This window comes from Symphalangus syndactylus, chromosome 24 (genome assembly GCF_028878055.3).
Source record: "Symphalangus syndactylus isolate Jambi chromosome 24, NHGRI_mSymSyn1-v2.1_pri, whole genome shotgun sequence".
Lineage (NCBI taxonomy): Eukaryota > Metazoa > Chordata > Mammalia > Primates > Hylobatidae > Symphalangus > Symphalangus syndactylus.
Genome location: NC_072446.2, coordinates 39922649 through 39937307, shown reverse-complemented (window position 1 = coordinate 39937307; position 14659 = coordinate 39922649). Strand labels below are relative to the sequence as shown.

The 14659-nt window shown below is 58.4% G+C and overlaps 1 protein-coding gene across 4 annotated transcripts in view; it reads right to left on the bottom strand.

Moving 5' to 3' along the window:
* NOL4L (nucleolar protein 4 like) overlaps positions 1 to 5209 on the bottom strand; it is a 143946-nt gene extending 138737 nt beyond the window's left edge. Inside the window, exon 1 of one of the 4 annotated variants that reach the window (XM_063633726.1) lies at positions 4294 to 5209. In XM_063633726.1, coding sequence (XP_063489796.1) covers positions 4294 to 4614 — 321 coding nt within the window. In that variant the 5' untranslated portion in view covers positions 4615 to 5209. The remainder of the gene's footprint in view (positions 1 to 4293) is intronic. The other 3 variants (XM_055265742.2, XM_055265741.2, XM_063633727.1) reach the window with 3 other exon arrangements.
* Positions 5210 to 14659: the final 9450 nt, after the last annotated feature.

The window sequence follows — 14659 nt, the reverse complement described above, 5'->3', positions numbered from 1 at the left end:
CCCAAAACAGCCGCTATACTGATAATTCAGAGAAAACCAGGAAATACTGAGGGACTCAACCAAAGGTCACAGCACATATTACACGGTGCTAAGTCAGAGGCCATTTCCCGCCCAGACCAGCGGCCGCAGGTGCCAAAGGTTTACACAAAAGCTCTGGGGAGAAAGACTTAGGACTGAAAATGCTTTCCACTAAATGAACGTTGGTGCAAACTGGGAAAAGACCACCATTAGTCAATTTGGGTAGCGGAACACCTGGGGTCCAGCTTGCAAAAGCCTGGTGTTGAGAGTGGAGTTTGGCAATCTCGAAGTTTCCCTTGGGGAATGGGGCTCTAATGGTGGGATTCCTGGCAGGTCCACGGAGAAGCTACAGCGGTGCACAGAGAACCCTGTTCCAGTCCTGGCTCCCAACAAATGGAAACTTCCTCTCTCTAGGCCTCAGTTTTCCCATCTGGAAGATGGTACAGTTGGGCTGAGAACCTCTATCTCTCCACAGAGCCTTGGGGCTCTCTGATCCTAGGAACTGACAGACAGCCCAGGACCCCACCTCAGCCGTAACCTGTGGCCCTCGCAGGCTCTGGGGACAGCTCCACTCGCTCCACTCAGAGGTCAGAGGAAAAGGAAAGGGGTTGTTTTACTTTGTGGCCAATGCCGGAACGGAATTGGAGGGTCTTGTCTCCAAGGGGTTTGCTTCCCCCACTTGGCAGCCCACAGGCCTGGAGCAGGCCAAACGTAAGAAATAATAAATCCTCACCAGGCTTCGCCCGGCCAGGAGGCCCCCAGCTGGCTCTTGTCATAAAGAGATCTTATCCCCACCAGCACCCCTAGCTGCCCATGGAGGACTCCGCCCTCCTCTCCTCCATACCCTGCTTCCACCTTCTACTTCCTGTGACAACCTGCAAACTGGAGGCCAACTTGCCTCTCCCCCACGCCCAGGCTTCTCCTCGACCCCCGCCCTGCCCCACCCCCACCCGGGCCCCAGCTGCAGGAGGCCCTGTGGAGTGTAATTCCCCTCGCCCTCTCTCTGCCCTGGGCCCGTCCGGACAGATTAAGCCTTTGTCACACACACCCAGAAAAGCTCAGGGCCAGATGGGACAGGACAAGTGGTGTCAGATCATCGACCCTTGGCTGGCCGGGACGAGGAGAGGGCCCCGACCGCAGCACCGCATATGGCTGTGGGAGGAGGAAGGGAGGCCCAGGGTGGGGGCAGCCAGAGAGCAATGGGGAAGAGAGGTGACACACCATGGCCACCCTGGGGACAGAGGCTATATGGGGCCTGTCTGCTGGATGACCCAACTCCCACCTCCCTTCTTCCTTGGAATCTTTCTACCTGCTCTCTCTTGAAGCCCCCATGGGCTTCTTTATCCTGTCCTCAGCTATGCCCACCACCCCCGACAGCTGGGTGACCTGGGAGCACGTACAGAGCCCCACCCACCCGAGCACCCCCGTGCCCGCACAAGGCCTGTGGGTACTAAACAAATGCTTTGGACAAAGGTTTATGGCCCAATGACCTTCACAAAAACCCACCGAGGACCAAACTACAGGCTCTCTCCCAAATGACACCAGGGGTGAGGGTGTGTGTGTGTGTGTGTGTGTGTGTGTGTGCGTGTGTAGGCCAGGGATCATAGGAGACGTCCTTTGCACCTTTCAAAGGAGGTCCCATTCAGCCCCTCCCAGGAAGAGGCCAATGGCTACCCCAGAATTCCCAGCAGGATTTGTTCCTCTTGGATCAGTGAAAAGGAAAATGGAAATATAAAAATAATAACTGGGCCCCAGGAAGGAACTTGGAGATGGGGGTGGCATCTCCTGCCTGGCTCCGGCTGGCTGGGCGAGTGGCAGGTAACTAACGGGCTCTCTGGGGACCAGCAGGCCAGGCAGGCGGGCGTGGGGAGCCCGAGGGGCGGGCTGTCGAGGGAGGTCACGTCCGTTGTGTTTGTCGATCTCCTGGCAGCCTGGACTGGGAGGCCTGGGTCCCCTTTCTCTGCCTCCCAGGCAGGTGGTCCCTCGGGGAGGGCTCATTATTGGTCTGAGAGCCCGGGTGGAGACTGGGGACGGTCGCGCTGCCAGGGGCAGGCAGGACGTGTCAGCGTGGGTCTCAAGGAGCGTCTGAAGCCAGCAGCTGGGCCGGCAGGACCTGGGGTCCAGGCCTAGCACCCAGTTTCTGCATGTGGCCTGGATAGGGGTAGGGGGTGCTCAGCCTCTACAGCTGTGTGGATAAAGAGTGGACGACTACTCCAGATGCCCACTCCCTAGGGAGAAGTCGAGCCACACAGAAAGCCAGTGAGCCAGCTGCCAGGTCTGGGGGGGTCACCCCCCAACTGCAGGAGAGGGTGGACTCAAGGCTCCTGCCTCAGACTAAGAAGGTTGCGCCAAGGCTTCCAGCTCTTCAGGGAGGTGTAACTAGGATGGGGGGGTGGGGTGGGGCACCGACCCGGGAAGCCCTGATGGCAGAGGGCACTGACCTAGGGTAGGGGGCAGGACCCAGCCAACCATCTCGTGGGTCACTGACCTCAGAAAAACCGCACTCCGGCGGGGGGCAGTGACCCAAGATGGGAGAACCGAGGAGGGGACCGACCTGGCAGGGTGGGGAGGGCTGACCCATACTCCCCATCTGGGAAAGTGGGCACTGATTTGGGCTGGGGGAGGGGTCCTGGACTCGATCGGGGGAGGGGACAATGACCCAGACTCGCCGGGTTTGAGCGAGAGTGCTGATTTAGGCTGCGGGGGTGGGGAGGGTCCCAGCCTTGCGCGGGCTGGGTCACTGCCCCAGCTTCCCCCTCGGGGAACCCGGTGCCGGCGCGCCCCTCGGCCCGGCCCCCTGTTCCCGGTCCGGCCGGAGGCGGCAGCGGCGCAGATGGGCTGCTGGCGGCCGCAGCGCGGTTATCAGCGCTCCTCGCAGATGGGCCGCCCGCCCTCCGCGCTCGCGGCTCCCACTCCCCGCGGCCTGCAGCCCCGTCCCCTGGGCGCGGGGGGAGGCGCCTCCGGATCTGCTCCCCGGCTCCCGCCTCCCTCCCTCGCGGCCCCCTCACCCCGCGGGCCTGGCCCGGGCGGCCGCGGAGGGGGAGGGGGAGGGGACAAGTGCACTTTTCGTAACGACCGAATCAATTGTGTGTGAAGAGCCCGCTCCGGCCGGGGACGGGGCTGAGCGCGGGGCGGGCGGGCCGGCCGGGGGAGGAGCGCGGAGTGGGGAGAGGGGGAGCGGGGGAGGGAGGGAGGCCGGCGCGGGGCTGCCCGGCTCTCGCGCTCCGGCCTGGGAGGGAGCAAGGAGGGCGGGGGGAGGCCGGCGCGGCCCGACCGGGCCGGGGGCGGAACGCACTAATGGAGGGTCTCGGCGACGGAAAGTTCAAAGCTCAGCCGCGCCCCGGGAGCGGCGGCCCCCCCCAGCCCCCACCCTCTGCAGAACAATGAGGTCCCGGCAGGGGAGCCGCGGGGCCCGCGCCGCACGCCCTCTCCAGGGCGCCCCGGGCCAAAGGGGACGCCCCCGCCCGGCCGCCCGCCTCCTCCCTTTAGGCGGCTGCGGTTCCCCGCCCCCTCCCCCACGCCACCCCGCCCGGACCGGGCCGGCCCGGGGGACGGGGGAGGGGAGGGGATGGATAGGTCAGGCCGCCCCCGTCCCGGGGAAGGGGGAGCGAGGGGCCCGGGGGGCTGAGGGGGCGCCCCACCCACCCGCGGGAGGCTGCTCCTGCGCCAGGCTGCGGCTCCGGCCGCCCCTCCCCGGGCCAGCCCCGGGTGGGGTCGGGGCGACAGTGCCCGGGCTGGCCCCCTCCCCTGGCGCTGGGAGGCCCGGCGGACTCCCCGTCCCGCGGCTGCCCCTGCCTCCCTCCCCCCCTACCCCGCGGCACCACCCTCCGCGCGCGCACACACACACACACACACACACACACACACATACACACCGCCCAGCCGGCCCGGGGGCGGGAGCGCGAGGCGCCCGGGACAGGCAGCCCCGGGGCGGGCGGGGGGGAGGCTCGGGCTCCAGAGAAGCCGCCTGCTGGCGGGGGGAGGGGACGGGAGGACGGAACATGCTGGGGTGAGCAGCCCGGGACAGCCTGCCCGGCACGGCCACGGCCCGGGCAGCGGCGCGGAGGGGGGCAGGGACGCCCCGAACCCGGAGCGCTGCCCAGGCGAGCCGGGGAGGGCCGGTGAGCAGGGACGCGTGCGCCTCCGGCGGGCCCGACACACGGACAACCTCAGGGACACACGTTCGCACACACATCCACACCCCCACCCCGCCCCCGCCCGCCTGCCCCAAGCCCCGCCGCGGGACCCGCCCGCGGCCGCCGCGCGCTCACTCACCGAGCCCGTCTTGACCGGCACATACACCACTTGGCCCATCTTGGGTTCCCGGCCGCTGCCCAGGCGGAAGCCCTTGGAGCGCACCCAGAACTGGAACTTGCCTTTCTCGCCGGCTGCGGGGCCGCTGCCCGCGCCAGTCCCGCCGCCGCCCTGCAGGACCTCGGCGATCCGCTGGTATTTGCTGCGTGTCACCGTCTTGGTTTTGGCCGAGTCGCCGTAGGTGCGCAAGCACCAGTCCCGGAACTGGCGGCCCAGCTCCGAGTCCCCGGGGCTGCGCTCGCGCTCCCAGCCCCCGCGCAGCAGCAGCGTCGGCTTCGGCATCCTCCCGCCGCGCCCGGCGCCCTCGGGGGCGGGCCGGCCGCCGGGCCGCCCGGTGCCGGGACTGGGCTGGGCTGGGCTGGACCGGGCCGGGACGCGCCGCGGCCGCGGCTGTCCCGCGGTGTGGCTCCGGCGAGGCTGCTGGATGGGCGCGGGCGGCGGCCGGACGCGCGGGGCTGCGGCGCGCTCTGTCCTGCTCGGGCGGCGGCGGCGGCGGCGTTGGCGGCGGCGGCTCCGGCTCGCCTCCTGCTCCGCCTCCTCCTCCCCCCGGCCGGGATGCAGGAGCGATGGAGGCAGCTCCGGGCCCGGAGGTGCAGAGGGGGCGGGCCGCCCCGCGGGCGGCCGGGGGAGGCGGGAGGCGGGGAGCGGCCCCGAGCGCGGGGAGCGAGACCGAGCTTGGGCGCGGGCGGCAGCAGTGGCTGTCAGCTTGCGCGGCTCATCCTGCTCTTGCTCAGGCTCCCGCTGCCGCGGCTCTTCCTCCTCCTCCTCCTCCTCCCGCGCCCGCCTCCACCACGCCGCGGGATCCCACCTGTTAGAGCGGCGCAGCCTTCGCCGCCGCCCGCCCCCCCCTTCCTCCTGCGCCCGCCCGCCGGGCCCAGCCCCCGCCCGGCCCGGCCCCTGGGGGCGCGGGGGCAGCCGCGCCCGCAGCAGCCGGGAGGGCAGGAACCAGAGGCGCGCAGTGCCCAGCCCAGGAACCGCGTTCCGTCTGGCCCGGCCGGGCCCGGAGCTTCGCAGGCCCCGCTCCTCCCGGACGCGGCGGTCCCGCGGGGAGTAGGGCGCAGACCCCAGCCCAGTCGCCGGCCTCCCGGCCGCCCCGCCCTACTTAGCCCGGCCGGGGAGGTGTAGGACAGGCTCCCCCTCCCTCGCTCCCGCAGCTGGCTTGACCTCTCTCCCGTGAGCCAAAGCCAGAAGAGCAGTGTTCCCCTGGGGGAACCCCACATCGCCGCCCTTCGGGGCCCCCAAACTTCCTCTCCTTTTGCCTCACCCTGAATTCCCCGAAGTTTGGCCAGCTTTGCCTCTGCTTGCCCGCCCCACTGCTCTAGGACAGGCTCAGGCCCCCTGGGAAGTCGCCTGTGGCCTCAGCCCAATCCCACCTCGGCTTCAGAAAACACTCAACACATCCACAAACTCATCCTGAGACACCCTGCCTTCCCAGGTGCGCCTTGACCTAGAATCTCTTGCTGAGTAAACTCAGGTAGCCCCACCGCCCCCTCCTACCTGGGCAGATCTGACCTTGGATAGAGCTAGCTGGTCCCCTCCCCCTTAATGAAATTACCAACATAAATAAAGGCACAGGTCAATTCCCCAGGATTTCTGCACCCCTACCCCCCACTTCCTTAACAGGTCATGAGGAATTGCTGCACTTCTCTCCCAGCTGTCCCCTGGGGTCTACCCCATGTCCCCATGGCACTCCTGCAGGCAAGTCACCATCTAAGTCCTGAGGCCCAGACTTTGGCTAGTGCAGGACCGTTTCCTGCGTAGGAACTACTGTCAACTCCCATCCCAAAGTCCCCCACCCCAGGACCTACTACGTGCCATGTCCTGGCAACTCTGAGAGGCAGAGGGAATGGCTCCATTTTACAGATGAAGACCTGGGGCTTGGAGAGGTGGCTGACCTGCTCAAGGTCATGCAGGAAGGAGGGGTGGGTTTCAGCTCCTGTGCATCTGGCTCCTGCTGCCATATTACACACAAAGTCTTCCCCTTTCACCGCGCTCGGAGAGAGCCCCACGCTGTGTATACCTGGCTCACTTCCCCCAGTAGACAGGGAGCTCCAGATGCTCAGGGCCATATATGACCCATCCTCATATGCACAGGCCCTAGCACAACACCTGGCACACAGTAGGTGCCAATAAATGCTGAAAGAACCCTAGAGGTCTCCCAAGTCCCAACCTCTCTCTGCATTTCACATGGGAGATTATTTTTAGATAATTTACATTTCATGTTACTTTATATACACCAACAACTCCACAGTCATTTTTCCTCTTTATCTTCCCAAGAGCTCTTTTTGGATCTATGCTGGTATGCATGCCCGTTTTTAAGAGGTGACCACTCAGAGCGGGGAAGGCACTACCCAAAGGCCAGCCCCAGGGGCGCGGGGGCTTCTGTGATTAAGAAGCTCAGACCCCGAGTTTTTCAATGTGTCCCTTGACGGTTATCCTTCCAGCAGACTCTTCCTGAGAGCACAGATGCTCTAGCCTGGCAATGGTAATGATAACTGTGGCAAATATGCCCTGTGCCTGGGTGGTGGGGTCCTTGTGTGAGCCCTGGTCTCTCTGTCCAGTTCCAGGACCCACTTCAATAACCACTAAGCCGGACCACCTCTCTACCCAGCCTGGGTCTTTGCCTGCCTTTCAGAAGCTAAAAACCTGGTTGTCAATCTTGGGCTGAGTTCTGGCACGGCAGAATGTATAGTATAATGAAAAGAACATGGGCTTCGGGTAGAGTCAGATCTGGAAGTGAATCCTGACGATTATTTGGCGTGGCATTCTTCATGCTCACAGGTCCCACTTGGCTACTTCACAATGGAATGAAGCCATCATTCCACCCTTTGCTGGGTAACCTCAGGCAGGTCACTGAGCCCCTACTTCATCATCTGTATAACGGGACAGGATGTCACAGATGTAGAGATTCAACAGGATGAGAGAGCCTGACCTGTGACGGGTGCCCAATAAGTGCCATTTTCTCCTTCATGGGGCCTCGAAGTATTCGAGGAGGAAGACAGGCATTGTTGACGCCTTTTGTGCTTCATTCTTTCAATAAACATTTGTTTAGCAGCCACTGTGCAGCAGGGGCTTGAGATATGGTCATGGGATCCCCAAGGTCCCTGCCCTATGGGAGTGCACCAATGGGTATAGAAGATGGCTATTGAACAAACCAGCTATTGATCACAATAGCCCGGGGAATGGGCCACGAAGGAAGGAGGGAGCTGTGATAGCAAATAATGCATAGAAGGGGCTGCTTTTTTTAGGGGGATCAGGGAAGGCCCCTCTAAGGAGGTAGCATCTGAGCAGTGACTTAAATGACAGGTGCCAAGGCATGCTGTTCCTGCATTCCAGGAAGAGGGAAGAGCAAGGGCAAAAGCCCCAAGGTGGAAGGAGATTGGCATTTTCTAGAAGCTGGAAGGCATCCAGTGTGGTGAGACTGAAGTGAGGGAGGAGGGTTGGGAGGGCAGGAGTCTTGAAGACCCTGGGAAATACTTCGGATGGCATTCCAGCTGCTATGGGAGCTACTGGCGAGTTTTAAACGAGCAGGACTGTGGGGTAGAGAAGAAATGAGGAGCGGAGGGCAGCTGCAGAGGTCCAGAGGTCTGTGGTCTTAGAGGTCAGAGGCCTGGAGGTGTCCCCACTGTGTGACAGCTCACTGCACCAGGCACGTCCCAGCCTCTTGCCCCAAGGGCTCCTGGGAGAGTGGAACAGCCAAAGAGTGAGAACGGCCAAGGAGTGAGAACGGCCTACTGTGGCCCAGCCCCACTTTTGCAGAAGCAGATCCTGGGTCTTCAGCCTATCTGTGTCACTGGGGTCCTTTAGGAGGGGCATGCTGGGTGGGGTGTGGGGTAAGTCTCCCACAATGCCCAACTCCTGGGGGGATGCAATCACGGTCCCGGGGGCAGCTGCTCCATTTTGATTCCCATTGCAGACACCTGCCAAAGGACAAAGTAGGCTGCCCCGTGAATCAAGGCCAGGAGATCCTCTGCATTTTTAAAAATTTTGAGACAGGGTCTCGCTCTGTCTCCCAGGCTGAGTACCGTGATGCAATTGCAGCTCCCTGGAGTCTCTACCTCTCAGGCTCAAGTGATCCTCCCACCTCAGCCTCCTCAGTAGCTGGGACCACAGGCATGCACCACCATACCCAGCTATTTTTTTTTTTTAATTATTTTTTGTAGAGACAGAGTCTCTCTCAGTTGCCCGGGCTGGTCTCAAACTCCTGGGCTCAAGTGATTCTCCCGCCTTGGACTCCCAAAGTGCTGGGATTACAGGCATGAGCCACCATGCCCGGCCTCTGGATTTTTTTTTTTCACACTTAGTCCAAGGGAGACTGGAGTTGAAGCACAGGGAGTCCAAGCCCCCAGGGCTCACGTCCACTCCAAATACAGACAGTAACGTAATGAGTCCCAAGAGCTTGGTGATGAAGGGTTCTCAGAGTATACAGTCCAAACCCTGCCTCTGATAGATGGGCAAACTGAGTCCCACAGGAGCAAAGAGGCTCAGGGCTGCAGGACAGAACCAGGTACCTGGCCTTTGCCTGATTTGGCCCAGATCACCTGCCTTTCACTGAGCTCTGACCCTGGGCCCAGATGAGCGGGAATGCCTGCAACTTGACAGTGAGGTGGCCCTGACTGTGCCACAGGAAGTTCCAGGCCTGGGGTGGGGCAGAGTGACTCAGGCTGCCACAGAGGCCTGTCCACCCAAGGGCCAGGAAGAGCAGAGAGGCCCCAGAGCCTTGGAGAGAGGTAGTTTCCACCACTGGGTGCTGGTGCCCCCTTCTATCAAGGGCTTGTGTCACCACCTGCTGTCCCCCTATTCTATAGCATCCCCCCTGCAGTCTGCCAGCCATGCTGAGCCACTGCTGTACGCCCGCCTCTCTAGAAAGGCCTCCTGACCTCTCAGGTTGGGTCAGGGGCTTTCTATGGTCACTCATAGAGCCCCAGGCTTTCCCCCTCCCAGCTCTGACCACAGCATTTCACCATGGCCTCATTGCCTGTGTCGACCAGTGCCCAGCACAGGAGCTGAGGCTTAATCGTTATTGAATAAATGGATAAATAAGCAACCAACCAAATGAATGAATGAATGAATGGGCTTATCCTCAAAAAGCAGGTGCTGGACTGAAGTCTACAGCATTGTCCACCATGCTACTATGCTTCCTCCATAATCAATCCATCCATCAGCATTTATTGTGCTTCTCCTAACAGGCTCTGCTGTTGAGTGACTGAGTCCCTTAATCTCTCTAAGCCTCAGTGTTCAAGGACGATAAAATGGGAATATTAATAATTATCCCTAACTCACAGGGCTGTCGTGAGAATAAGCACTCAACAAATGCTAGCTCCTATTGTCATTATGCCCATCCATCATTCAGACGTTTATTTGGGCATCTTCTGTAGTTCAGCCACCACGCTTGGTGTTTGGAATATAGTAATAAGCAAGAGGGACCTGACCCATGAAGCTCATGGACTAGCTGACTTTCAAAAGATCATGACAGGCCAGGCAGAGTGGCTCACCCCTGTAATCCCAGCACTTTGGGAGACCAAGACGGGTGGATTGCTTGAGCCCAGGAATTCAAGGCCAGCCTGGACAAAATGTCCAAACCCCATGTCTACAAAAAAGTACAAAAAAAATTAGCCAGCAGTGGTGGTGTGCACCTGTAGTCCCAGCTACTTGGGAGGCTGAGGTGGAAAGATTGCCTGAGCCCTGGAGGTAGAGGCTACAGTGAGCTGTGATTATGCCAATGCACTCCAGCCTGGGAGACAAAGTGAGACTGTCTCAAAAAAAAAAAAAAAAAAAAAAAAAAAAACCATGAAAAATGGGCTTAGAATTAAAAACAAAAAGTTGCCATGAGGCTGGGTGTGGTGGCTCATGCCTATAATCCCAACATTTTGAGAGGCCAAGGTGGGCAGATCACCTGAGGTCAGGAGTTCCAGACCAGCCTGGCCCACATGGCGAAACCACCCCCCCCGCCCACTAAAAGTACAAAAATTTGCCAGGTTTGGTGGTGGGCACCTGTAATCCCAGCTACTCCAGAGGCTGAGACAGGAGAATTGCTTGAACCCGGTGGGCAGAGGTTGCAGTGATCTGAGATTGTACCACTTCACTCCAGCCTGGGCGACAGAGTGAGACTCTGTCTCAGAAAAAAAATGTTGCCATGAGAACACATGGCAGGGGAGCGGGGCGCCCAGATCAGCACCTTCGAGAAGTCCCTCTCTAAGTGCCCTAAGGGTCCTTTGGACTGGAAGATGGAGCACTGGGCAAAGCGGAGGGGAAGAGAAAAGTGTCTCCAATCCTGCAGTGGCCCGTGCCACACTGCCTGTGGAATTACGACTGAGTGGGAAAAAATTCTGTCCACCTTGCAGAGTTTGAGACCCGCTCGAGTCCAGCATCCCCTTTTTTCCAGAAACTAAAGCATAAAGAGATAAGAGAACTAACTTGTCGAGGGATTTCATTCAAATGTCACCTCCCCTGAGGAGCCTTCCTTGACTGCCCTTCTTAAAAGTCCCCCAGTGGCCCTCCATTCCTTTTCCTTACTTGGTTCATCCTCATAGACTCGGTGCCACCTTCCTTTATAATACATATGTATTTGTTTCCTGTCTCTGTTCATCTCACCTACTGGAATGTACATTCCTAGAGGGCAGAGCTCTGTCCTGTTCACTGCAGTATCTCCAACATCCAGAACAATGCGTGACACATAGTAGGTGTCCCATATGTGCTTACTGAATAAATGAATGAATGAAAATCCCTGAGAGAGCGAGAGAGAGAGACTGTGTGTGTGTGTGTGTGTGTGTGTGTGTGTGTGTGTGTGTGTGTGTTTGTGTGTTTTGACTATACACTGCAATGAGATCCAGGAAGATTTCTGCTGAATTGGAGAGGCAGGGGCCTTTTTGCTTATATTCATTTTGTCTTTGGCAAGTCACTTCCCTTCATTAAGCCTCGGTTTCCTCATCTGTAAAACGGAGCTAGTTTCTGCTTTGCAGAATCTTTGCGAAGCGTCAATCAAATATGGTGCAAAGTGCCTAGGTGGGGCCTGGCACGCAGTAGGTGGGCAACTCTGTCATTTCGATGGAGCCCTTGTTGGGGGAGGCCTGTGAAGGGGGATTCCAGTGCCTGAGCCTCCCTGCAGGACACAAAGGAAGCTGACACTGGATCTGTCCTGTCACCTGAACTCACCAGTAATTTATTGATGCTGGATGCTGGCACCCAGCAGCCTGCTGGGTCAGTCTCAGGGAGCAGGTGTAGGGCCCTCGGGCCTACCCCAGCCTCACCCAGGCAGGAAGGGAAGGGGAGCCTGGGTCTGCCCAGCCCAGGAAAACTGATAGGTCAGCCCTTACAAGTCAGTCCCCTTCTGTGTGCCAGGCAGTGCAAGCAGAAAAAAAAAGCAAGTGTGGTTCCTGCCTGGCCTGAGCTCATAGAGGGTTGAAGTGGACATATTTCAAATAATCAAAATGGTGACAGCTCCATGAGGGCCTACTATGTGCCAAGAACTTTGTACCTATAACCACATTTAAGCCTCATGCAGGGCTTAAATGTGCTGAGGTCACACAGCTAGTGGGGGGCAGGAGGAGGGTTTGCACCCAGATTTGCCTGGCTCTAAAGCCGGGGCACATTATTGCCATCCCGCCCCACTCAGGCTGGCTGGGCCAATGGGCATTTAAAAAAAAAAAACGGGCCTGGCATGGTGGCTCACACCTGTAATCCCAGAACTTTGGGAGGCTGAGGTGGGTGGATCATTTCAGGTCAGGAGTAAAGACCAGCCTGGCCAACATGGTGAAACCCCATCTCTACTAAAAATACAAAAATTAGCCAGGTGTGGTGGTGCACGCCTGTAATCCCAGCTACTCGGGAGGCTGAGGCAGGAGAATCGCTTGAGTCTGGGAAGCGGAGGTTGCAGCGAGCTGAGATCATGCCATTGCACTCCAGTATAGGTGACAGAATGAGATCTTGTCTCAAAAAAAAAAAAAAAAAAAAAAATCCACTAAAAAAAGGCTCTTGGCTGGGCACTGGCTCACACCTATAATCTCAGTGCTTTGGGAGGCCAAGGTAGGAGGATTACTTTAGGCCAGGAGCTTGAGACCAGCCTGGGCAACATAGTGAGACCCCGTCTCTACCAAAAATTTTAAAAATTAGTGGGGTGTGGTGGTGTGCACCTGTAGTTCCAACTACTCAGGAGGCTGAGGCAGGAAGATTGCTTGAGCCCAGGAGTTGGAGGCTGCGGTGAGCTATGATTGTCAGAAATCTGGTCACAATCATAGTGGTCAGGGGGGCATGGAGTGCTTTCAGTGGCCACTGCATTCCAGCCTGGGTGACAGAGTGAGATCCCATCTCAAAAATAAATAAATAAATAATAAAAATAAAAAGGAAGAGCTCTGGGAGTTGAAAACTGAGAGCAGGCCCTTTCCATGGGAGGCTTCTTTAAGGCTGAGACCTTTAACCGGCCTTCAGCGGGTGGATGGAGATACCAAAGGGGGAGTGTGTTTTAGGCCAGAGAAGCAGCTGAGTGGAGGTTTGGAGGGAAAAGGGAGCGATCTGTTTGGACTGTGGTGGGCATGCCCACCTGGGAGAGCACCAGGGCCCTAGAAGCAGGCAGTGGGCATGCTGGGGCTTTGAATGCTTGGCTAAGCCTTGGGCCTCCCTGGTGGGACATGGGGAGCCATGGGAGGCTGCTGAGCAATGGAGCCACGGTTTCCCCCTGACCTATATATTGTAAGAGGCCTGCTAGTCAGGCCAGAGTGTGCTTGGCCTTCGAGAACCTCTAACATCTAGCTTCAGCCTCATCTCCCTCTACCAGCCCTCTGGACCTGGCATGTCACAGGCAGCCAAACACTTACAGCTCATTCTCACCTCTGCACCTTTGTTCTCTTGGCCCCTTCTCCTGCAATGCCCACTCTGTCTACCCAGACCCTACCTAATTGCTCAGGTCTTCCATCCAGGCCATTTCCTCCATGAAGCCTGCCCTGACCACACCAGCCCTGAGTTACATGCCTCAGCCTCAGAACCGCTGGGGGCCTGGGCTGGGAAAGTGCCCATCCTCCTCTCAAGTCCGCAGCACTCGCCATCCACCAAGATGGGCTGCTGCTTTTACCTGCATAGCAACTTTCTTCTCCTGGTAACAGCATCTTGAAATCCCTTTGAGAAACCGCCTCCTTCATATTCAGAGCATGTTGCTGGAGCTATACTGACCTGACCACTGAAAGCATTGAATGACTAGGCCACTGAAAACATCCCATGCCCCAACCACCGTGATTGTGACCAGATTTCTGAGAACACCGGCTGAGTGCGGTGGCTCATGCCTGTAATCCCAGCACTTTGGGAGGCTGAGGCAGGCGGATCACCTAAGGTCAGGAGCTTGAGACCAGCCTGGCCAACATGGCGAAACCCCGTCTCTACTAAAAATACAAAAATTAGCCAGGCATGGTGGAGCACGCCTGTAATTCCAGCCACTCGGGAGGCTGAGGCAGGCAAATCACTTGAACCTGGGAGGCAGAGGTTGCAGTGAGCCGAGATCATGCCATTGTACTCCAGGCTGGGTGACAGAGCGAGACTCCATCTCAAAAAAAAAAAAGATTTCTGACAACACCCTTTGAGCCCCTGGATTCAACCACACCTAAAGGCCCTTTTCTTTTTTTTTTGAGAAGGAGTCTCGCTCTTTCACCCAGGCTGGAGTGCAGTGGCGCGATCTCGGCTCACTGCAGGCTCCGCCCCCCCGGGGTTCACACCATTCTCCTGGCTCACCCTCCCGCGTAGCGGGGACTACAGGCACCCGCCACCTCGCCTGGCTAATTTTTTGTATTTTTAGTAGAGACGAGGTTTTACCATGTTAGCCAGGATGGTCTCGATCTCCTGACCTCGTGATCTGCCCGCCTCAGCCTCCCAAAGTGCTGGGATTACAGGCGTGAGCCACTGCGCCCAGCCGGCCCTTTTCTTCTTCACTTTGGTCTCTCAGTGCTGGATTTCCTGCAACCCCATGAGCCCTGACAGATGTACCGTTTGTTCAGTGCAGTCAGACTCCCTCTGGTCTGGCCCAGATGGCTGTACCAGCCTCCTCTCTGCACTCCTGGCCTCTAGGTTTTCCCCTCTGGTACACCTGAATAAAGTTCAAACTCCTTGGCGTGGCATTCAAGGCCTTTCACCATCTTGTTCCAGCCTCTACTTCTCTCTGTGCCAACCACACTGAACCTTCCATTCCCCTGAACAGCAAAACTGTGTTCAGACTTATTCGGATGCCCATCGACTTACAATGCGGTTAAGTCCTGATAAACCCATTGTAAGTTGAAAATATCATTGTAAGTCAGTCAAAAGTGCATTTTTTTTCTGTTTGTTTAGTTGGTTGGTTTTGTTTGTT